Here is a 25115-nt window from a genome sequence, read left to right on the forward strand (position 1 = left end):
ATCTGCTTCCCAAATACGAACTCTTATGAAAGCTGGGAGACATTTCGTTAGGTCTCATATTACGAGTTCCTGGTCCTCTCACTTTGCATAACTTACTCTGGTGGGAAATACTGATTTCTGGCTTTGTTCCTTACACCTTCTCTCCCATCCCATCATGACATACCCCCATAATGCATTATGGATAATTTCAGTTTAAGTGGGACTTTTCCATAGGTGGGTTAATCTTAACCAGGAAGACACTGACAATTGAGTAAATGGGTGTGGTCTATGTGACTTGCACTATCCTGGCAAGAGAGCAGAACTCTAGACTTGGTGTCTAGATCAGCAGACTAGCAGGGGAAAGCTGTTGGGCAGGAGCCTGAACCTTTGTGGTTTTCAATGTCCTTACCTGTAAAGTAGGGAAGCTCAAACTTTGTGCTAAGTAGCAATCAAAATGACCAGTTAACTAAGTACGTGGATGGATTATTGGATGCTGGGCTGAATGTCTTTCAGATCTTCTGAGATCCAAGATCTAGAGAGTTGGCTGAGGGGCTGCTATGTTATATCGACATTCAATCCCTCTTTGGCCTCACCTGATTCTCCGTGTTAATGGAGTACACGGTGTCAGTCTGATCCAGTAGTTTGCAGGCATATGCGATATTGACGGCTGTCTCCTGTTTATCTCCTGTCAAAACCCAGAGCTGGATTCCAGCCTCCCGCAGGGCAGCGATGGTATCTGGAACCCCTTCTTGGAGTCGATCTTCAATCCCTGTGGCTCCTGGAACGGAAACACCAAAGACATGAGAGCACAGTTAGGTCAAGTGTGTGGCAGCTTACTTCCCCCACAGCATTTATCAAACATGTTCTCTGTATAGTCTGTGCACACTGGATATAACCAGGAGCTAGAGAAAGATGATTTAGGTATGCTGGCTAATTTTATGGTAACTTGACATAGGCTAAAGTCATTTTGGAGAAGGGAACCCCAATTGAGAAGATGACTTTGTAAGACTGGGCTGTAGGCAAGCCTAAAGGGAATTTTGTTAATTAGTGATTGATGTGGGTGGGCCCAGCCCAGTATAGCCTATTGTGTGTGTGGCCACCTCTGGGCTGGTGGTCCTGAGTTTTATAAGAAAACAGACTGAACTATTCATGAGGAATAGGCCAGTAAGCTGGACTCCTCCTTGGTCCCTGTATCAGGCCCTACCTCCAGTTTCCTGCCTTATTTGAGTTCCTGACTTGACTTCCTTCCATGATGAACAGGAATGGGGAAGCATAAGCCAAATAGACCCATTCTTCCTCAACTTTCTTTTGGTCATGGTGTTTTATCACAGAACTCGTTACCTCAATTAGGACAATTGCTACCTGCCCAGAACTCAAGACTGTTCAATTATGAACCTGGGTGACCATTTATAATTGAGCTACATGGGAAGGACATGGGAAGGACAAGATCAGAGTGCAAGATCTGTGAGTGGACACAGAGCTTCACCTCGAAAGTCAAGGAAAAGTTTTGCTCCTGAAAGATCATTTCTTTTCAGACCAGGAAGATCAATGGCAGAGGTAAAGGAACATTCCAGGTAGAGGGACCAACATGTGTGAAGGCCTAGAATTCAGAGTAGGAGAAGACTAGAAAGGAGTCAGAAGAAGTGTGAGAGAGAGGGAAAGGGGTTTGGAGATCATATCAGGGCTTTGAGGGGTGTGCAATTTATTTGGCAGTAAAGAAAGCCATGAAAGGGCATTAAGTTGGGAAGGGACAGGATCAGGTGTTTATTTTCAGATCATTCTAGAGAGTGGATTGGAAACTGCAGAGTCAGGATGAGAGATTCTCAGGGACTAAGCAGGAGTGCAGAGGGGACCTGGTGGTGGCCTGTAGTGACACAAGGCAGTAAGTATGTGAAGATATGTGACAGAAACTTGCTCTGGCACAGATCGCAGCAGGTTTAATAGGGACTCCCATTTGTTTTCACTCCTATTCATGGCACAATTAGACATGCAGGTGCTATCATCTGCGGATGATCTCAAGCTTTGCCTCAACCCTGATGAATACATACCCATATATTAAATAGTTGCTAAGTATTTAATCAAAACTCAATCTGCATTTAAAATGAGATTTGTTCCAGGGCACACACTAATAGCTAACCATTTCACTTAGGGTAGAAATAAAGGTTTTGTTTCTTTGAACAATCCAGGGTGGTGAAACGTTGGCAAAGCAGTTACATTGGCTGCATATTGAAAAAACAACTCGTATTTTGAGACTTGGTGTGAAGGCCGTGCAGCGGTTTTGGTGGTCACAGTGTTCTGCCTTCAAGTCACATTTCCCAGTCACCTTGAGGTGAAGAAAGGGACCCATCTCTCTTCAAATGTACCTTTTTTTGTATTTCAGGTATAAATACATAGGTAAACAACTCTATGCGGAGTGATGGCTTAAATATCATCTTTCTCTGTAAGGTTTGGCCTCCAAGGTGCTTAGGAAATCGATTTATGGTGCAGGGAGGCTGTGTGGAAGAGGAAAAACACATTTATTTGTGTGAAAGAGAAAATGAAACAGGAAGGTTGTGAACGCCTCTCCCAGATGGGACGCTGACAGGCTTTGACAAGTGAGTCCTTCAGCGGGGCCAGCTGATGAATCTCTTCTGCAGCTGAGACTTGGTGCTACCCTGAAGCCAAAGACATGTCCAGGAGGTGAGAAAGTGGTGGGAACTCCAGATGGGGTGACTGTCTGTGGCCTTGTATGGCCACTAGACTACTCTGGACTAGCTGTCTTCTGGGTCTTGTGAAAACAATTCTTGTTCCCAGCTTTAGGAGTGTCAAGGCTCATGAGGTAGCAAACATAGGCCCCTGCAGCCAATGCGCAAGGCAAGAGGCAAAAGGTGCTAAGAGTAAAAATTTCTGTTTGAAGGCTGTCCAACGAATCTGCTGCTACCTTTTAGGTATTAGGACCTTACCATCTTATAGCAATGAAAGATGGCTTTTGGCTTAGTGGCCAGTGTACACCCCTAAGTCTTTCTTGTGTGTCCTTTCAGAGGGGAGTCTGTGAAAGATCCCCTAAACCTAATCTCCTTCCCACTGCTTCTCTTCTATCCTCATGGCCTTAGAGAGATTAAAGACAAGGGCATCTCTCCCAAGACAGGAGGAAATTCATTTTCCTAAGCAAAGTTTTCACTTTTCAGCTCTGCAATGTTCATTCTTCCTACAGACATTCATCCTGTCTACTAACCAGTCTCAGTACTTCTCTTGCCCTTGAATGATCAGCCTACCCATTATTTAGTGGTAGCCCTGGTGGTTTGACTAAAGTACTCAATGAGTGTTTAGCATATGATTTACATGGCCTTTCACTAACTGGTATCCTCTGGCCTCTCTCATCTCCTCTCAGTTCTCCTTTATATTCTGTCATCCTGCTAAAGCAGATCTCTAGCATTTCCACTTCTCCTCAGACCTCACTTCCTACATTTCATTCTGTCATGAATAATCTCCTTTTTCTGAATAACTCATCTTTTTTTTTTTTCAATTAGTGGCCTTTCCAAACCCTCCTGGTCCCATTGTGAGTTAGTACCTCCTATTTTGCATTTATACCCCAGCTGTACATCTTCTGTCCCAGCTCCTGTCACTTCCTGAGTGATGATCTGACTTGCTTAATCATCCAGGCTAAATTCTGAGCTGTGAGAAGGTGGAGACTATGATTCCCATTTCTCACTTCAGCTGCAAAGCATACCACATGCATAGTAGGTGTACAACCTGGTGCACATAGTAGGTGTACAACAAGCATTTGATTAGTCAGAGGAGTTTGCTGTTGGGGAAAAAGCCAAACTTATGGGCTTCTTCTTCCAGCAGGGAGTGCATGAATGCTCTCAGGACAACTCCAAGAAACAGGGCTGGTTGCTGGCATGGCCCAATTATGCCAAATATCTGGAAAAACCCAAGGAAGGCTCCTAATTGAGACAAAATTGTAGCAGCATCAGAATCCTGGCCAAAAGTTCCTTTCCTAACTTGTAGCATTCCTCTCTCTTTGTTTTTAATGTAGTGATGTCTTATTTTTAGCTACCAAGTAAAGTGAGGTGATTCTCCAGGTGCTGGGCTGTCTCCATCAGAAGTTCCTCTCGGTTGTCAAGGGATGCCTCAGCCTCGCGCCGGAAACTGGCCCATCTCTGGAAGTCTTCCTCATCCACAACCTATAAAACAGGAAAGGATTATCAGTCACTTTGAATGGATCAGCAAATGTGATTCCCCCTTGTTCCTGATATGCTGGTCTCCTCTAAGTTTGTGTGGACTTCATAGAATTGGGCATGGAATTGTCCATAGTGATATTTTGAATGCATAAATTGAAAGATTAAATCTTACGTTGCGTGATCACCAAACATCTGCTGAGTTCCTACTATGCTCAAGTCTCAGGATGCTACAGATTATATGCTGATGGAGGGTACGTGATTTAAAAGACTAGTTCATTTAAAGGAGTACTATGCAAATATTGAACAGGACAATACTATAGAGTCTGTTGGTGTTGGAGAGTAACTGGAGAAGGGGCTTTCTTTCTGTTGGATGGTGAGGTCTCACTGACAGCTGACATGCAAGGTAAGACTCAAGGAGTCCATGCTGCAGAGGATAGCCTTAGGCCCAGAATCTGGACAATATGAAGTTACAGGTTATTACATAACAAAAGGAGTGTTGTGGGCGTAGGGAGGGAGGGCAGTTCCAGGAGAAGTTAAGGTGATGAGTTGGAGGGGGTGAATATAGTCAAAATATATTGTATGAAATTCTCAAGGAGTTAATAAAAATGTTTAGCAAGGGCCCAATCCTAGGAGTCATGAGGAAGAGAGTTAAGTACTATGAAACAGCAATAAACTTAACCCCACTTCTGTTCCAGTAATGCATCAAGAAAGCAGCAGCCATATTTTTCATGGCCTGTTGACCGTGAAAAATACATTTGTCAAATGTACAGAGACATACTGTCTTTCTACTTTGGAGTCCCAGAGCACCTTTGGCCCACCACGTTATATGTATACATTGCCTTTTTATAAACAAATGGTTCTTTTATACAAGCACCAAATATTAATTGAGTTCTTCTGTGTGGCACTATAGGGAAAATCAAGGGGACACAGGCCTTTTTTGTTTGTTTGTTTTGAGACAGGAGCTCACGATGTAGCCTTGGCTGGCTTAGAACTAACAGAGATCTACCTGCCTCTCCTTCTTAAGTGCTAGGATTACAGGCATGCACCACCATTTCAGGCCACGAGTAGGTCTTTTGCATCTGAGAAATGTACAGTGTATAACAGGAGACACATTAGACATAGACTTATGGAAAACAGACAATGGTAAGGGTATAGTTATACTATAATAAACTAACCTAAAGACATATCAAAAAGTGACGAGATTGGGACTTGTACTCAGATGGGCCTGGTTTTAAAGTGAGTATATTTAATCTCTATGAATCAGATGAGGAGATCTGGGAGTCTGCAGAAGAGAAACTGATTCTGGCCACCTAAAAATGTGTAACCATCATGGCATTCCTACCAGATATTACATATTTCGTCAGATGCCCTTGCTCTGTCCCCCTTTCCTACCTTTTTTGTAGGAGCTGCAAAGTCAAGTATCTGAGAGCAAGAGGTGAGGGATCTGTGTGGCCACATCAGAGTCAAGGGTAAAGCAATAGCTCATGGTGGGGATTGTAGGCAAGATCAGAACACATCCTCATCACAGGGGTCAGCTGCAAACTGATGCCATCAAGGAAGACTCAGGTTCTCAACAGAAACCAGAAAGCTAGATTTCTTTCATGTGAACACATGCATACACACACACACCTCCTCTGCAAATTTTAATTTAGATAAATAATTCAAAAATTAAAAGACTTTAAAGATAAAATTATATTTATGAATGGGTGGATAGGATCAAGACACCTTAAGTACATGCATAAAATTTTTAAGGAATAAATAAAAATAAATAAATAAATAATTTTATGATTGCAGGTCACCCATTACACATATAATAAATATAGAGAATGATTAAAGGCACAGTTATCTAGTTTTTATGTTCAGATTTCTGCCTCAGCAAAATTGTCACAATCATAGATTTTTGGTCTTGAGTCAGAATAATCAAATCTAGCCAGGTGTGATGCAAAGCCATAATTCCAGTGATTTAGGAAGTTGAAGCAGGTGATCACAAGTTCTTGCCTGGACAACTCAGTGAGATTCTATTTCAAAAAGCTATTAAGAACATAAATACCACTACCAAGCAAAGGCTGGGGATATAGCCTAGTGATGCAGTCCTTATTTAATACATGTGCATGGTTCTAGAGTCAATAGTCAAGAAGATTAACTTTAAAACTATTAATAAAACAAATCAGTGGCCTTTTGGGAGAAAGAACAGTTGGGGAGGTGTAGCGCTCAGTAAAGTGCTTGCCATGTAAGCTTGAAGGCCTGCTTGTAAGCTCAGTTCCATGGAGGCTCTAGAGACTGGAGGATTCCTGGAGCTTGCTGGCCATTCAGTGTAGCTATGGGTTCAGTGAGAGACCATGCCTCAGAAAATAAAGGGAGAGTGAATGAGGTAAACACACACACACACACACAAACACACACACACACACACACACACTGAAAATGGGTGAAGGCCATTCAGCTACTGCTAACATCTGGAGCATGCCAGTAGGCATCAGTTCTCACCTTCTTAGCGATACACAGGGTTCGAAGGCCATCTCTTGCATACAAGTCCAGATGTTTTTGGGTCCGGGCTCTGATTCTCTTCAGCTTCTTTTCCACATCAATATCTTTCACTGTCAAAAGTTGTTTTTCATGAAGCCATGGGCAAATGCTCAGGGAGCTTCACCCTCAAATCCCTGGAGTCTTCCCAGTTAACTACAATAGCCATAAAAGAGGAGTCCCCTTTCTAGCCCTCCCTAGGAACATGGAAGAGGTCATGACAGACTGCCTTGGGAAATGATAATTCTATGAGTCCTCACACTGTCTGCTTCTTAGAGCTTTTCTTCAAAAGCCTGGCTGGAAAAAGTGCTAATTAAGAAGTGAAATAATCTAAGAAATTGTTCAAATACATCTGCTTACAGGACAACTGCCTAGAAACTTAATACAACACTATTGTCAGGTCGAGGGTCGGGGGCTAGGAATTTCAGTCTTCTTGATACCCAAGGTATATTTTCAGTAGCTAGCCTTGCTTGGTGAGCCACCCAACTTTGCAAAGTCTTCTCAGAAACTTAGACAAGCCATCATCCTCCCTGTCATCTACATAGTTCTTGTCAAGCTCAGTTCGAAGACAGCTGCAAACCTGGATCTCATTAGCGGACTTCTTCAGCGCATTGGGTTTGCTGACTTAAGCTTTCTTTCAATACGAAGGATGGTGTTAGGAAAAAAAATAGCTTTTGCATTTCCTGTAACTTTAGTGTAAAAAATACCTCAGTGCCTTGTTTAAAAATCCTTGTGTTAAAGTTCCACATAGCTTATTTCTTTCTGAAATCGTTTGTTTTTCTCTATTAGACAGTAAGACTAGTTTAGGGCTAGGCTGGTTAGGAAGGCACAGGACCCAGTACTGTCCTTTCTTCATCTAAGCTGTGATAGGCATCAGGCATCAATTACAGCGCTCTGTGAATCTGAGCACTGAAACCTTTAGAATCCCTTACCAGTGCTGGACAGAGGTTTTAGAGAGATCCTCAGGAGTGAATAGAATTTGGACACCATACCCATTCCTATAAACAATGCCAAGCTAAAAATATAGCTTCTAATAATGGTCTCACTAAGTACAAGGGAGTCCAATAAGTGTATCTTTATACAATATAAATACCTTTTCAAATATTATTTCCTCATTGACCAAATGACCTAAATATAGTCTTCATGTAAGCAATACCTAATTGAACACTACAATATCTTATCTTCAAAACCATCCCCTTTGAAGCTCACCCTTGTGAGACCTTGGGTTTTCCCCTACCATGTTGGCAGGAACTTCACAGTCAAACTGAATGACAAACACCACAAAGACACTAAATTTGATCTTATTTCTCTCCTCCCTTTCAAAGTGTTGTCTCTTTCTTAAGGCAGTAACACTGCCATTGTGGTTTTTATTGGCAGCATCTCCAACACATTTCTGCAATCAGGTGAAGAAGGAATAAACAAACATCTCCAGGGCAACGTGGCTCTGTTGCCCAGAGTGCTATAGCTTTCTCAGCTCAGAAGCACTTGTCTGCCAGAGTCTGGGGATGAAGAGAACTAATTAGCTCCCTTCTCATTCTAAACACTAATCAGTTTCCATGAACCTCTTGGCTGTGATCCACAGATGATAAGGCAGGAGGCTCTGGGCTGCCTGGGCAATTCTGAAGCTTGGCTGGGATCCACTATCCTGGGAGAATCATAACCCTATCACTGTCTTCTCCTTGTTAGCAATCAGGATGCGGCTGCACACCAATTCATGCTTCTCCAAAATTGGACACTGATACGCAGGGACTTTGGAGCTTTTTTTCTGGCCCTGTGCAAGTTTATGGAAATTCATCTTGGTGGGGGTGGGCACTTGGGAAAATGATAGTAAAGAGGGACACTTGAGGGACCACAGGTGCTCTAGGACGTGACTAATGGATGTTTTTGTAGAAAGAAACCTGGATATGGGTATGGCTAATGAATATTTTAATGAGTGTAGAAACCCAGAAACTGGGAAATGTGAAGAAGAAAATGGCTTCCCTTATAAAAGACTCTACAGAGTCTTGGATGTATTAATGAACACCCCAATTTTCTAAGTCAAGGTGACAGAAAATTCAGTGTGTTCTAAGGACCTTGTTTTAAGAATATCTCATGGACTTGGGTCCCATTGGGATGTTAGAGTGAATTTTAACTTGGGTTCCTTGTCATCATTCCATCAGTCCTCTAGGACTGTAGAACTTGTGTTCCCGGGCCCGATTATGTGAACTCACCACAGGATGGATCTTCCAGCAGGTCCATGATCACGGAGTCAGCACCCTTGGTGTAGACGATGATCTCACCTGTCAGCGGGTGCCTCACCACTACCGACATTCTCTTTCGGACAGAGTCAAAGCCCAGTGTGCAAAGGAGGTCAAAGGTGAGGCAGATGCCTTGGGGCAGACGCACAGTCACCTGTTCAGGTGTCCTTGACACTAGTGTGAAACTGTAGGCACGGGCTGCGTGGACTAGGGCTGCCTCATCAGGGCTTTCAGCCTCATAGCACAGCTCTGGTCCATCTAGGCTGAGAGCTGGGGCCTCCAGCCCCTCCTCTAGAGAAGTGCCTGACTCAGACCCCAGGATATCACCCTGCTCCCATGTGCTGCTCCGGTAGCCACCATCAGTGGAGCAGTCTCCGCTACACACAGATGTGTCATCTTTCTCATCGGAGTCTATGGTGGGCATGTTGGGCCCCAGACTCTCTCCGAGATCTGTGTCAGAGGGGGCTGTGGATGAGAATGATTGGCTGAGACTCAAAAGCTTCAGCCTCTGGAAGAGCTGTTGAATCTTCTCCAAGGATGTCCCTAGAGCCTTGTTGGCCGGCGGAGTGGTAACCTGTGGTTGAGATAGGAGAGTGCAACATCACTTTAAGCACACAAGCTGTCTTATACATATGAAAGGCATTCTGCCATCAGAGCATTATTTGGGCCTTCTGTGGTCATAGACCTGAAGCATGGTCATAGCCAGACCCATGTGTTCTGTGGATCTCAGCCTACCCACCCATACAAAGAGGGTGTTAGGTCAGATGTTTCCTTCTGTGCCTGACCTTCTTGGTGTGGAAAGTGCTCATGTTTGTATTGTTTCTGAACATTCCACTCTGGTCACAATGGAAAGAAACAAAGGGGATGAAAACAAGACTGTCACTACTCATTCTCTCTCATTCTCTCAGTTCATCATATGGTGAGCTGCTTTCTCTCTGTGTGAACTATCATATTCAATTTTCCCTGAAATTTGATGGGCTACCATCAGTATAGGTGTGGAAACCAGACACTCAGATGTTGAATAGATTTGCCATGATACCTCAGTGTTTTGGTAATAGAGTTGGGACTCGGTTCTGAGTCTGGGTCCAGCAATTAGCTTAGAGCTATGAGCTGGTGCCAGCCTTCTCATTAACTTGAAAACTGGAGTTGGGTGCTAGCTTTCCCAAAATAGTATTTCTCAAAAATAGTTGCTTGTTCAGATAATGCTTTCTGCCTCCTATATATCACTGAAAATCTTTGATCATGAGGTCCTTTTTTCTGGGTGGTTTGAAATCTCGGCATAATGAGAGGAAGTTATAGTCTAGCGAATTTTGTTTTCTTGGCTTTATAGCCATAAGTTGCACCAAAGCATTATTATGTTTTTTTTTAACTTTTTATTGGTTCTTTGCGAATTCCACTTCATGCGCCCTAATTCCACTCATCTTCCCCTCCTTTCATATCCATCCTCTACCCTTGCAACCTCCCCCACAACAGAGAAAACCAAATCTCATTGTGGAAGTTATAATGTGTCACACAACATACCATTTTGTCGACACTTCTTTGCTTGCAAATGTTCATTGCAATGACTTGTTGGTTTGCAATGAAGCCTCTGGTTGCTGCTATTCTATCAATACCGGAACCTCACTGGGACTCCTCTCAGATATCCTGTGATTGCCCTGTGTCACGGAGATCCTGTAGTTTTTGGATCTGTAGGACTGGCCCCTTCAAGCACTCCAGCAGTTCATCAGTGGGGTAGTCATTGGGGTGGGCCAATTCAAAGCCCTGGATCTGGGCCCAGGAGAGGGGATTTGGCCAGCTCTACCACTCTCATGATCCAGGGTCCAGCTCTCCTGCCTACCATAGATGGTGAGGGATGATGGAGGGTAGAAGGGCATCTCTCCCTCATCTGCGCCACTGCTCAGAAGACAAGAGGCAGGGGTGGCTTTCCCACACTCATACCCTTGAAGCTGGCTCACTCTCAACCCCTACACCCAGGGCCAGCTCCACTGAGATGCTCAGGTGAAGAACAGGTTCAACTCTTCTGCTTTCATGACCCTATTAGGGCCAATTCTCCTGTCCAACACCAATGATAAGGGCAAAGGGGAGGGGAGAAGACCTCTCCCTCTCTGTCACCACAGCATAGAAGAGGAGAGGCTGGCTCTCCTACACTCAGATCCTTGGGGCTGGCTCACCACAATCAGGACCAGTTCTACTGTGCTGCCCAGGTGAGGTGCAGGGCCTGTTCTCCCAAGTACTCAGCAGGTGAGGTGCAGGGTTAGATGTCCCACTCTGATGACCTTGGGGTCAGGTCTCCTGCCTGCCATAGATGGCAAGGGGCAAGAAAGTTCATCTCTCCCTCTGTCATGTCACTGCACAGTAGACAAGTGGCAGAGCCAGCTCTCCCATCCTCACACCATCAGGTCGCTCACCTACACCCCCAACATCAGGTTTAGCTTTACTGTGCTACCCACATGAAGTGCAAGGCCTGGTCTTCCAAGTGCTGCTGCTGGTGAGGGGCAGGGATAGCTCTCCTGTTCTCATGACCCCAGGGCTCTTCCAAGATGCCCAATTGAGGAGTGCAGCCAGTTCTGCAGCTCTCAGATATCAACATGTCCCCAGGCAACAGACCAGGGATGTCCTCCTGGCCTTTGGTGGCAACAGACCCTTGCTGCTTCAGGGTCATGAACCCAGACTTGGCCCCCAGTGGCCATCAGGCCAGGACCCTACCATGGTCCCAGGTGTCATCACCAGCAACTAACATCAGGCTACCCACAATTCCTCACTACCCACAATTCTTCAGTTTTGCCTTTCTTCATTGCACCCACATCTTTCTGTTTCTCTACCACTTACTTGCTCCTCTTAGAGGTGCTTGGAGTCTGACTGTCTGGAGTCATCTCAGGAGTTGTCTCAGGAATATTATGCCCCACTTGTGAATTTTGGTGCCAGGCAATGGTCACCTTGGACATGATCTGTTTCTCCATCCTCCCATAAGACTGTGCAGGGTCCAGCTGATGGTCATCTCAGGCTAGCTCCCTGTCTAGCCCTGATGGCACTGGTTTGGTGGTCATCTCAGGCTAGCTCCCTGTCTAGGTCCCATGACACTGTTCTGGTGATCATATAAGGCTTGCTCTTTGCTTGCCTGTCTTAGTGGCCCCATGTGAGGTTTATATATCTCAGGCTGAGTCCCACCTAAGGCCCTCAGTCCAAGATGGGGTTCTTCTAGTCTCAGACTTGCTTCTGCTTTTGGGAGCTGTAGGGATCTGCATGGCTACAGACTGGTGGGCGTCTCAGGCTTGCTTTTTTTTTCAGGCAATATTAGGCTTACTAATTATTCAGCTGTTCAGAGGTCAGAACTCCTCTCTGCCACCTACTGGTGCACATGTGACACAGCAGCCATATCTGCAATGCTTCTACTGGCAGGCAAATCATTACTCTTAGCACTGACTCATTGGGATTTTGGCTGGGTCTGTAGATAACTGAAGACCCATATACCCTCAGAAGTTTTCACTGTTTAACTCCATATAGACAACCATATTTCTACACTGTTTCCAAGGAAAGCACATAACACAAGCTAATTAATTTTAACCCTTATATAAAAGCAGATTCCAGTATGATATAGTATTGGGAACCATAACAGAGTCCACACACAGGTGGTTCCACTACGTGTTAACCATGCTTTCTAAGTTAGTTGCTCAAGACCGCAGACTTCACTTGTAAAATCCAAAAATATGCCATTCTAAATTTCAGGGTTGTAAGTAATATAGAGAAAGTAGTTAGCATGGGATCTGGCACCCAGCCAGATGCTCAGTAACTATTTACTCAGTCCCTGCCCCGCAGGTGGACAGATCAAGTTGAAAGTTGCACAAACAGCTGCTGTGTTAACTTTTCCCATTTAATTTATAAAGAGGGAAACAGACCTAGAAAGATCACAGGGCTGATCCAGCTTTCACAATGATGGGCTGAACCATCACTAGCTAGCACCAAAGAGTCCTGCCTTTCTGATCAGGGAATTTCCCTTTCCCATCTGCCTTTATACTTCTCCCTCTCCCTTCCCTTTCTTCTCAATCAGCATTGGCCCTTACCCTCTTTCTGGGCTCGGTGGTTGTGGACACCATGACAGAGTTGCAGATGGTTAGGGCGAGAAAGAAGTCAGCAATGGAGGCAGTGGTGGAGTGTGACGGCTTGGCAAGTCTGGTGTCCGTGTCCGATGTCTCCAGCCACAGGGCAGCATCTCTCACCTTGCTCAGGAGGTTTTTGTCAGGAGTCACATCTTTTTCCTGGAAGAGAAAGAAGCCCTAGTGTGGTCTTTTCCTAAAAGGACTGGGAAGGGAGGTCCCTCCCAGCAGGTTCTTCCTGTCTAGGGTAAGGATAATACCATCATCCCTGTAATCTTGCATTCAGCACATTGCTCCCTTCTCTGCTGGACTGATTGCTGCTATTTTTTTTTTTTTTACTAAGTTCTTCATTGTCAGTCGGTTCCATGGAACCATCAGTTGCCAGGCCCCAACATCTCATCTACCATCCTCTCATCACCTGCACCTGTTCCTCACTCCTCTTGCTTCCAGTAGAGCCTGGGCCCTCCAGCCCTCAATTGTGGTTTTTGTTTTTTGTTTTTGTTTTTTTGTTTTTTGCACCAACTTTATACCAGGATTGCTGCTACTTAGCTCTTCTCACTTACCCTGCATATGCACATGTGGTGTGCCATGTTCCTAAGACACCACTTTCCTCCTGCAACTTCGGACTTCCCAAAAGATCTCCAGATCATCACCATCATCAACTCCTTCTGCTTCTATACCCTCTCACAAGTTTTTCCCTCCAGCAGACCCTAGAGGTCTCTGTTGTAATCTGGACACACAATCTCCTTTTGTGCTTTTAGTTACTTCAACAGTAGAATCCTTCCCTACCCATCAGAGTCTCACCTAGATCTTAATGACCACAGGGAGTGCCAGCTTCCCACTATACTCTAACTCATGGTGACCTCTTCTGAATCACAGAAGCAAGTTCTACACTGACATTGTCCAGAGGTACCAGGCATGTGAGGCTCATGAGGCAAGTGGGGCAAAGCGCAGCTGAGTTCATTATGGGATGGAAAGTGCTGTTGACCTGGCAAGCCATACTAAATAGTGCTGCCAGCTTTGCTAGCAAAATGCTCCGAGGTCCTTTTGCCAAGAATCCTGACTCTCCAGGAGAGAGCAGAGATGATAAGTGACCTGTTTTCTCCTTTTCTTCTTTTTAACTTTCTGAGCTGAAGCTGATCCACAGTTTTGCAATTTTTCACATTTTAGTAGAACTTTCCATTTGAACTGTCACTCTGGAAAAGGTACTATCCATCTTCTCTGCAGTTGAATATTGTACTTCGAAAAGTAGCTCACATTTATGAAGTGCTTCCTACCTTTCCAAGCTCAGGGCATTTGTGTGACATCTACCAGATTGCCACAGGTTCATGTGGAGATGTATGTAGCCCTCTCTTAACCAAAGCCCAGAGATGTGGACTGATTTAATCACTGGATCTTAGCAAGACAGGGTGAAGCCCAAATTACATATCAGTTCCCTGTACAACAGGCACAGCATCTTTCTTCCTGGGGTTATGGCACAGGGGGTTGATTCATTAGTATTCTGTCTAAAGTTCTGTAGCCAGCTACTACCTAAACACTGAGCCCATTTCTCATAGTAATAAGAGCTCGTTTCATGCGGTGTTTCATATGTTCCCGGTACACCCGTCATCTCAATGTATCAGCTGGAGCATATAGATCTCATGTGAGCTCGGGGCCCACATGAAGGGATGCTGTTATCATTAGGTCCTCTTTGCTGATATTAGATACAAACCCAAGCCTTTTGCTAGATACCCTCATTTTATATTATCTATTCCAGCTACTGTCATTTTCCATTTTGATTACGAGGCAAAGGAAGCTCATTGATATGAAGTAATTTGTCCAAGATCTCAGATCCTGGGCCAGGATCCCAAATCTAGTTCTTTCTTATCCATAAACCTGACCCCTTAAATGTTATGGTGGTGCCTCCCAAACTGGGGTTGAATTCAGGATGCCTGTAATGGGCCTGGGCACCCGCATGTCTAACTGGCTCACAGGAGGGCTTGTGTTGCTGGTTCAGGAGCATAATTCGAACAGCGAAAGTGTGTGCCACATGGCCGTCCAGGGATTGCTCTTTCTTTCTGGCTGGGATACATTCCTACACTGAAGTTTGGGGAGAACAAGCCAGCTTCTATTCTGCTATTCTCCTTTCAGGTATGTGTGTGTGTGTGTGTGTGTGTGTGTGTGTTAGGTCATGCTATATGCTGGGTGTGTGTCTTCCTCAATTGCTTTCTACCTTATTTTTTGAGACAAGGGCTTTAACTGAACACGGAGTTCCCTGATTGGCTAGGTTGGTTTGAGTAAGTTTGTTTGTTTGTTTGTTTTGGGTTTTTTGAGACACCTATGTAGCCCTGGCTGTCCTGGAACTCACTCTGTAGACCAGGCTGGCCTCGAACTCAGAAATCCACCTGCCTCTGTCTCCCAAGTGCTGGGATTAAAGGTGTGCGCCACCACTGTCTGGCTTTGAATAAGTTTTAATAAGCCACTCAAGTCACATCATCACTGTTACTGATTGGGGATAGCAGCTTCTCCATACAGAAGCCCACTAAGCCATTGGTAGACAGAAGAAGGCTGCCTGGCCTCTAGCCTGCAAGGAGGCACGACTCTTCTTGTGACTCCATCTTCCTTACTTCTCCAACTTACACCTTCCTTCCAGCTACAGATGAGCACCCCCACACATGCTCCGCCTTGCTTGCACAGAGCTTTCTTCTGTCACAACTTGCATCCTTCTACCTGCACCTCATTTGATGGCTGCTGCTGTTTAAGTTCCCCTGATTGCCCCCCCCCCCCATTCCTGTATTGAAGGCCAGTTCAGGTGCTAGCTTCATCAGGAAGTTCTTCAGAGGCCAAGAGGAGCTGGAGATCTGCTGATCTCTTCTAATATATCTGTTCTCATTGTCACAAGAGTAGTTACTCATGTCCCACTTCCTTCATTAGTTTGTAAATTCCTGAATTGAAGGGGCCACTGCCCTATTAAACTTTATATCCCCGCTGTCTAGCTATGGTATCTGCCACTGAATAGATGTTAACATATATTGATTGATCAGCTGACCAAATAAATGAAAAGCTATTCTAAGGAAATGCTGACAGCAACCACAGATACAGTCAGCTTAGTTGGGAAGAAGCAGGCCCTTCAGTTTGTTGTTTGGGGGACATGTACAACATCTTGGGGAAAGTCAGTTGACTGAAACCTGTACAAACACTCCAACTTAGCAATTATGCTCTAAAAATTGACATTGTAAAAAGCCTGACACCCACATATAAACCCACAGTGGCTCAACTATCCAATAAGTTCCAACAACCATTAAAAAAGAAAACTGAGGCTGCTCTCTACCAAATTTATAGTGCGCCTCAACATAGGAAGCATTCTCTAGGACTTGGAATTTGTTTTTTTAATATCAAAGTTGTGGCTGGAGAAATGGTTTGGTAGTTAAAGTGCTTGCTCTGAAGAGTAAAGACCAAGTTCAGACCCCTAGCACTCATGAATGCTGGGTGGTGTTGGCAGATCACCTGTAATTCCAGCCTTGACAGACAGACAGGAAATTCCATAGCAAATTGCTTACCTAAGGTAGTCCTATCAGCAAGCCCAGTGTTTGACTGACAGACTTTAGCACAGTGAATAAGGTAGTAGAGTGGTTATGGATGATATACTGATTTTTGGTTTCCACATGTGCATGAACATACAGAGACATATGTATTTTAACATGCATATATACACACACAGACACACATGAAAGCAGAGAAAAGGCAAAGTACAAAAGTTCTCTGGTCAAAGCACCATCATCTATTTATGTATGTGTGTATGTGTGTGTGCCCGTGTGTGTATATGTCTGTGCTCCATAGAGGCTCTGTGTAGGAAGGCTCCTCTGGAAAGGCTGCACAGGCTACTGGGAGGATATTTGTCTCTGGTGGAGTGGGATGGAAGACAGCGCCATGTGGCCTTTGATCCTCTTTCCATTCCAAGCTGCATGTTGGTATTAATAGCATGGAAATAGGGCTTTCTGGTTGCTGGGGGAACTCAAGGTTGAAATTTTTTCAAGATAGTCACATTTTTGTCCTGAGGTTGTGGTCTTGATGATATTTAGTTTGGATGAAAAACCAGGAAAGCACAAACATTCACCCAGATAACACACAGATTTTTAAAGCAAGATAGGTAAGTATAAGGAAAATTTGCTGTGGCTATCCAAGAAGGATTTTTGCCTTTCCCTTTGGGTCCCTGGAGACTAAGGACAGTCCTGCCCCATGTGGTCACATTACTTGCAGAAAGATACGTGTGTCTGCCTGATTTAATCAGAACTCTTATCTAACTTCACAGAGGCAGCAAGCATATGCTGGCTGCCCTGCCAATCTGCAGGGGTCTGGGAGCGTTTTCCAGAGGAAGTGCTAGGGAAGATGCTGCCCCTAGGCACCTCTTTCAATTGTATCTACTGCATTCTCTCTAGAGGTGTCAGGATAGGGGACAAACCCACAGAGGCGAGTAGTAGAGGAGCCTGGAGGCCTCCCCCCTGCCCCCGTACATCTCTACCCCATGGTTGGGATGATGCTATTTGGTTTGATGATTTTTGTGAAACATTGTGTAAGTGGCTCTTGGAATCAGGGACTCTGTTTGAATCTTGGCTGCTTGCAGATCAGGGCAAAGGGCATTTTATTTTCCATCTGCCAGTGCTATTAAACATTGGCTGGGGATGTGCCAACTTCATAAGTATATTACCCACCTTAAAACTACATGTTTATAACAGGTAATTAGGGGCTAATCACTGGTGCTTCCTTGTGTTTAGTAGCTAAAGAAAAAAGCAGACCCAGCTTTGGTCGTTGCTGTTACTATTGATTCTTGTTTTATTTTGGGTTTGGATTCAAGGGCCAGTGAGACCAATAACTGTTTTCTTGAGAAGCTTGTACACTGCTGCCAACTCCTGGTATCTTGGGAGTTTTCTAAGGTAAGCTCTGACTCAGTTCCAAAGGGAAGGTAGAGTTGGGGTGATTCTGAGAGGTGCTCATGCCAGGCCGGATGCTGAATGGGCAAGTAGAAGAAAGCACCAAGCCAGGTGGGAAGGGTACAAGCTAGGCAAGCCTAACACAAATAGATGGAGGCAGACCTATGGAGAACTACCTGGGGCTGACACTCAAGTCTGCAGTGTTCTTGTTTAGAACCTGACAGCAATGGGTATCTTTAAAAATATATATTTTTATTTTAGGTGTATAAGTGTTTTGCCTGCCTGTATATATCAGTAACAGGTTTATATTGTGCCCACAGAGGCCAGAAGGCATTAGATCTCCTGGAGCAGGAATCACAGAGGGTTGCAAGTCATCATATGGATGCTGGGAACCCAACACAGGTCCTCTACAAGGGCAATAAGTATTCTTAACCATGGATCCGTCACTCCAGTGAGCATCTTTAGAGACAGCAAGGGTCTTCCCTTTCAGCCAAGGCTTCAAGTGACGCCATGTGTGTATGAAGCCATGTGTGTACAGTTTTAGTTGGGATGCCAATGGTCTATCTAGAGAGAACCTCAGTTTTTCCTGCCCCTAGAACCACTAGAAATGGAAACTATAATATTCATATCCATAGACTACATGTATCAGAATCTCAGGGGAATAAGTTCAATATTTTATAACATATTTTTTTATATACAACATCAAATAAGAATACAACTTTTCTTCAGAAAGGTCGCTTCAAATATATACTAATTGTGTGTCTTCTTAGAAATATGATGAATCAGAATTGTCTGTAATTTAATGAAGGGGGTGGCTATGATTCCAGTTCACTCTATTTGCTAACTGTTGAGTAAGCTTATTCATGGTGGAGCTGAGATGGAGACCCAAGCCTGGGGACCCAGATGGGCTTGATTTGTAACTGGAAAGGATCTTGAGGTGTCAGCACCAACATTGTCTTATTTGATTTTTGGGAACATCCTGGTAAGAATTTTATGTATTTTCAGGTGATAAAAAAGGGATTAAAAAGTGATTAATCCTATTATGTATTAATAAACCACCAGCATAGCTATAAACCTATGTTTTCAGACTTATAGTCCATCCACCTCCTGAACAAATACCCAAAGATGATGTTTTACTAATACCAGGTTCTTGGCTATACATAAAGAGGATACACTACTGTCTCTATCTATGCATGCTGTAGGCCGTGAGTCATAATTCATTATCCATTTTTCCTTATTGCTCTGGAATGAATGTAGAGCTGGCTTTTGAAATTGCCAGCCAGTGCAGAACACTGACTATAGTCTATGTTCTGGAGACAGTTTGGGGTTAGACCATCTCACCCATTGTCATCAGCTAAGGGCCCTCTGTCAAATTTATATTGACTAGACAAGGTTTTGTTTTAATCACTGCTGCCAGAATGCTTCCAAATCTCCCTCCTTGTGTTCTTGGGGTTGGGGACATTCATTATTAGACACATAAGATGTCTAGTACCTATAACTGTAAAGTGCCAAAGACATGTAGATTAGGACCATTGAGACTTCATTTAAGTAATTGAAAAAATATCACATAAAAAGTTAGAAGAGCACTTCATCCAGAGGTGTAGAATCACAGAAGGGGGTGCCAGGAACAGAACTCTGGTTCTTTGTACAAACAGCAAGAATTCTGAACTGCTTAGCCATCTCTCCAGGTCCACACAGTGGCATTTTCTAGGATTTGTGATGCTATGTTTCTGAGAATGAGCAGAGGAAGGAGTGGAGCAGGAGTTAGCAGGCCCCAGCTCTGGCCTTGACCTCCAGGGACTGTGGTGCAATGTGTGGGACTGAATTCAGAGTCTTCAGAGTCTTCATTTGCCACTGGATGCCTAGCAATGACTTTGAAGGGATCAAAAATGAAAAGACAGAAGTCAGAACAAAGTGGGCCTCTCACATAGGAACCATGGAACTAATCTAAGGGAAGGAAGCCACTAGACAAATTGGATACAGATATTCACTTCCTGCCTCTTTAAAATTCCTCTTTGACTCTTGCTAAAATATTTTCTTTCACCTTTCTTCAAGTGCACAAAGATTCAAAGACCTAAGTCTTTTGTCTTTCTAGTTTATGGAAGTATGGGCATAACAAATCTTTATTCTTTCTTTTAGCTCTATAATTGGAAAAGCGTGCATATTGAGGAGGCTGCTGGCTCTCTGCCATGCACTGACAAATGGAGGAGGAGGGGTTCTGGGGAACTGAGGAGTGTGCCAGCCTATGTGGGATGGATTCCTTAGCTCAAGCTAATAATTGCCATGAGGAAACCCTGGATTAGTACAGGGGATGTTTTTACTTCCATTTTTCAGAAGAGGAGAAATTAATATTTAGGATAAAAGAACCTCCAAATTACCAAACATGGAAACATACAACATTTCCAAACATTTGGAATATACAACATTTGGAAATAACAAGTGTGTACTGACAGAACATTGGGCTAAGTGTCATTTTGAGACTTCTTCACACTTTAATTTTTAAAAAATTAATTACAGGGTTTCATGTAGCCTAGTTTAGCCTCAAACTCACTATGTAGCAAGTGTTGGGGTTATAGGTGTGCAACATCTTACTTGGCTCATGAGATGCTGGGATGGAACCCAGGTCTCACATTTGCTAGGAAAGCACTCTTCCAACTAAGCTACACTCTTGGCCCCAACTAATCAGGGTTTATAGAGGCTCTGCTTTATCCTAGAACCTTCTGCTATTTTCCTGACATAATTTGTTTGTGATTCAGTGAAGACAGGCAAGTACTTACTATTGAGCTGCTGAAGGCCACAGGAGGCTGTGAGGTTTCCCAGCGCCCCACAGATCTTTGTCGGGAGTGGCTCTGGATAGGAACCCGGGCACTATGGCACCTCCTCAGAGGCTGGGCACCTCTTTGGCTTCTCATCGTTGCTGAGTCTTGGGCCCATCTAGGTGGGAAGGACAGACATTGGTACTGGGTCCACTCCTCACCATCTGAGTCCAGCTCCTTTGGCATCTCCAGTCGCTTGGCTGTAAGAAAGGAAACTTGTCACATCCTAGCTGAGCTGTGTTTGGGGGAAGCTAGACTTCAGGGGTTGGGGTAGAGTGTAGGAAAGTTCTACGGAAAACTGTATCTGGGCTGCTAAGACTGGAGAAAGTCATGTGACCTTGTTCTTTGACTCCAACTCAGGATCATTTTGAAGATTTAGTAACCTAATATGTGACAGTAACTAGCAAACTGGGTGCCTATAGTAGTAGCTGTTATATTATTAAAAAGAAATAAGAGGCTCCCATGTAAATGGTGAATGATCACCATAGTAAAGAGGACAGAATCATCTATAATATCTCCTGCTTTCTCTTTATTGTGTGTGTGTGTGTGTGTGTGTACTAACAGAGTTCTATAGGTTACCTTCAGACATGAAAAGTAATAGTCCAGACTGGTTCACATTCTAAACCAAAACACTGACTTGGTGAGATCTAAGACATCTGTTAAAGTGGAAGACATTTCCTAAATATGCCAAATTTGACCCTGTGCCTATATCTAGATCTGTTCTGATATACCGGGTAATGTCACGAAGAAATTTCTCAGCCTGGCTTCATGACTGATACACAATTGAGATACATTCCATCTTAGCCCATCCTTGATGTAAACATACTTTGCTGTATGGAGGGGTAAAGCAACTTGCCAAAATGCCACATAGCTTCTGTGTGTGCATGGGGGGAGGATGGAATCAGGATTGTGTCCTTGTCCCCCTGTTCTCTTAAGAGAGCAGGGTGCTTATGGACCCTCATACCATTTTCTTGGTGACAATATTCGCTGCCCACAATGGTACAACGCCGGAACACCATCTTGTTTTCTGTCAGGGTCCCTGTCTTGTCAGAGAAGATGTACTGGATCTGGCCCAGGTCCTCTGTAATGTTCAGGGCTCGACACTGAATGGACAAATCTGTTTCTTCATCATATAGGTCAAGGTCGTTGTGAAGGAGGAACACTTGCCCAAGCTTTACCAGCTCAATGGACACATACAAGGAGATCGGGATCAACACCTGAGGGGAGACAGATTCACACTGTGTCATAAACTGGCTTGATCCCTGCTCCCAGAGCTTCACTAGTGGGCAACAAAAGCATTTGAAAGAAAGGTGAGGACAGCTCACAGCATGACTTTTTCCTGAGAAATTATAAGTCAGTGACTTCCAGCATCCCTTGGAATTTTCAGGGCAAACAGAAAGGAGACATGTCTCTTCAGCCCATGTTGCCTGGGGTGAGGCAGACACTTGTCACTGGTTGTTCACCACAGCATGACGGAGTATAGGAGTTCTAGCACCACCTTTGAGAGATCTCTGAGATCCTCAGATTTCTATGTCATGGAGAGTCACAGGCACTGTTGTGAATGTTCAGGCTTTTGCTGATTATGTTCACTAGTCCAATGCCTGATGGATTAACTTCTAACTTCTGATTTTTTTCTATCTCTAACAATTGGGGTTGGAGAGTCCTTGGTAACTTCTTGTGCTATTTAATCTTCCATTGGTCATGGGTTTTACTGTTTTTCCTTTTCTGTGCCTGGCAATGGGATGCAAACATGTTGCAGTCTCACTCTTTTAACTTTCTCCTACATCTACTGAGGGGTTGTCCCGACATAACTTTCAATGCGAATACTTGCTAGCACATTAGAAACCAATAACTGTCTTCCAATCTTGTCCTTGTTACTTCCTTCTGAGACTAACACTTACTTTTCTTTAAAGCTATAGAAGTTAGAGAGCCCCTACCTGGAGTAGAATGATCATTGTGAGGAACATATAGAAGCCCCCAAGGGCAGGAGAAAGGAAGTTCCCTTCGGAATCTGGCACGTCGAAGGGAGGATGTTCTTTAAAGGTACGATTCCAGAGGCTGTGGCCTGAGAAAAAAAGCAAAACTAGGCATGAGACACAGTCTCTACTTAGTCCTTAACTTGTCAGGTACCAATGGCCTTTTCCTGGACATGGGTGGGTACTTGAAGAGCCCATTCTTTTTTTTTTATTTCAATTTTTTAAAATCTATTATTTATTTATTTTTTACTTATTCACTTTATATCTTGTTCACTGCCCTTCTCTCAGTGACCTCCTCCCACAATCCTTTCCTCCATCCCCTTTCCATTCTTCTCTGAGTAGGTGGAACCCCTGGGTATCCCTCTACTGTGGTACATCAAGTCTGCATGTGAGCCTAGGCATATCTTCCTCCACTGAGGTGAGACAAGGCAGTCCAGCTAGAGAAACATATCCCACGGACAGGCACAGCTTTTGGGATAGCCCCCTGAAGAGCCCATTCTTATTCCACATGACATGGGCTGTCTCCTCCTCCTCCTCTTTTCATGACAAGGAAACGAAGAGTTCAAAGTGTATATGGTGACAGTGATCTTCCTGTACCCCATTCTTCACTCTTGAGTCCCTTTATGGAATGAGGGACACAAATTCTGTTTTTACTGGGGAAGATTAGCATGAAGATGACTGATATTTTGATGGAACATGTCGTCGTTTTCTGTCATGTTGTAAGAAGTGTGTAGCTGGGCAGTCTTGACACATCTGTTCTCCAGTTTTCCTTCTCCTATTTACCCATTCCCTCATTTAGTCATCTACCCCACTACCCAACTCTTTCCAAGCTTCCCTCCTATAGCCAATAATTATTAACTGCATCTGTTCTTTTTTTTTAATCTTAATAATTCCCACTAAGCAAAGGATCATGACCTTCAAGGTTCATGAGGGTGTGTGTGAAATGCTATTGAGAGTCCACAGAACTCATGCCATATATACTTCGAACTCTTTGTTTCCTTATTTGCTAACGGGGTGATAACACCCACTATCACAGGATTATGTAAGATGAGCTATATCTAGCACCTGCCACATATCTATCTAAACTTGAATGGCCTTGAATTTTAATTAGTAATAGCTGTCCTCTAGGGTTATTGTGAAACTGGAATAACCTATTGTGTCGAACTCTGTGCTGGCTAGTTTTCTGTCAGCTTTAATATAAGGAAGAGGAAACCTCAACTGAGAAAATTTCCCTACTAGATTGGCTATGGACAAATCTGTGGTACATTTTCTTGATTGATGATTGATGTGGGAGGTGCCAGCTCACTGAGGTGATACCATCCACGGGCAGATAGTCCTGGATGGTATAAGAAATGAGACTGAACAAGCCATGGGGAAGAAGGCAGTAAGTAGCACTCCACCATGGCTTCCGCTTTAGCTCCAGGTTTGCCTCCAGGTTTCTGCCCTGACTTCCCTTAATGATGGACTGTGATGTAGAGTAAATCTTACCTAAACTGAATGCTCTTGGCTTCAGGGCATGAACTGTAGAGTAGAGCCCATATAGAGAATATGTCATCCTTCCCTAAGGAGCATCCCCACCCACCCATACCCCTGCTGAAGCTGAGCCAAATTCTTGGGAAGACAGGGGAATTACAGACATGCCATAATTTCATAGTAATAGTATAGAGCACAGACATGTACAGAGGAGGGGCTGCTACAGTAAGATGAGAGAGAAGAGGAAGTCAGAGTTGTTAGAAAGTGAAACAGGAGGCCTCAGGGGTCTTAGAGCCTGGACAAGTGTGTGTGTATATGTGTGGTGTGTATGTGTGTGTGTGTGTGTGTGTGTGTGTCTGTGTGTAAGGGCATTATGGGCAAAGCAGGTACACACATCTTGTTATAAAGACAAAGGGAACCGTGGAATGATAGTCGCATGGGGGAACTTTCTCCTCTTCATGGGCCATGCTTTAGTGAGGCAGCAAAGAATCCTGTTGCATAAAAGTTGCTATTTGCAATAGAGAATTTTCCCTCCTTCACTGATATTCTCTATCATTTTGGAGAGCCTGCAAAGCTGATTCTGGGTGACCTCTGCCTTATCTCTGCCCAGTCATGTAATCATTAACTTTTCCTTTTCCTGGAGACACAGTGATCTCAAATGCCCTTTCAGTTCTAGTATACTTGAAACATCTACTCAATCTGGAGGCATAGTTCCTATAGCAGGGTAGAAGCTGTGTCCTTGCTATGGTTTCTTCTGTCTTCCTCTACTCCCTTTCCAGAGTGAGCCACCTACTCAGGCTTGAGTAGCTATTAGACTCACACAGGAGGTACGTTAAATAAACACTCCTGGCCACATTGAGACAAGCTTCAGTGCTTCACTATACTGACACACTAGATTCTCTCTCTCTCTCTCTCTCTCTCTCTCTCTCTCTCTCTCTCTCTCT

General features: G+C 44.1%; 1 protein-coding gene and 1 pseudogene across 1 annotated transcript in view; both read right to left on the reverse strand.

The window, feature by feature from the left end:
* The window catches only part of Atp10b (ATPase phospholipid transporting 10B (putative)), a 100397-nt gene that overhangs the window by 31252 nt on the left and 44030 nt on the right, over positions 1-25115 (reverse strand). The window contains exons 7-14 of the mRNA XM_028777718.1: positions 22660-22787; positions 21687-21939; positions 20684-20922; positions 12964-13158; positions 8876-9476; positions 6630-6739; positions 4019-4145; positions 573-757 (exon numbers count right to left, since the gene is read on the reverse strand). Of these exons, the coding sequence (XP_028633551.1) occupies positions 573-757; positions 4019-4145; positions 6630-6739; positions 8876-9476; positions 12964-13158; positions 20684-20922; positions 21687-21939; positions 22660-22787 (1838 nt within the window). The remainder of the gene's footprint in view (positions 1-572; positions 758-4018; positions 4146-6629; positions 6740-8875; positions 9477-12963; positions 13159-20683; positions 20923-21686; positions 21940-22659; positions 22788-25115) is intronic.
* On the reverse strand, positions 12217-12302 carry LOC114629676 (annotated as a pseudogene).

The sequence above is a fragment of the Grammomys surdaster genome, unplaced genomic scaffold, assembly GCF_004785775.1.
Source record: "Grammomys surdaster isolate TR1022 unplaced genomic scaffold, NIH_TR_1.0 313, whole genome shotgun sequence".
Taxonomy (NCBI): Eukaryota; Metazoa; Chordata; class Mammalia; order Rodentia; family Muridae; genus Grammomys; species Grammomys surdaster.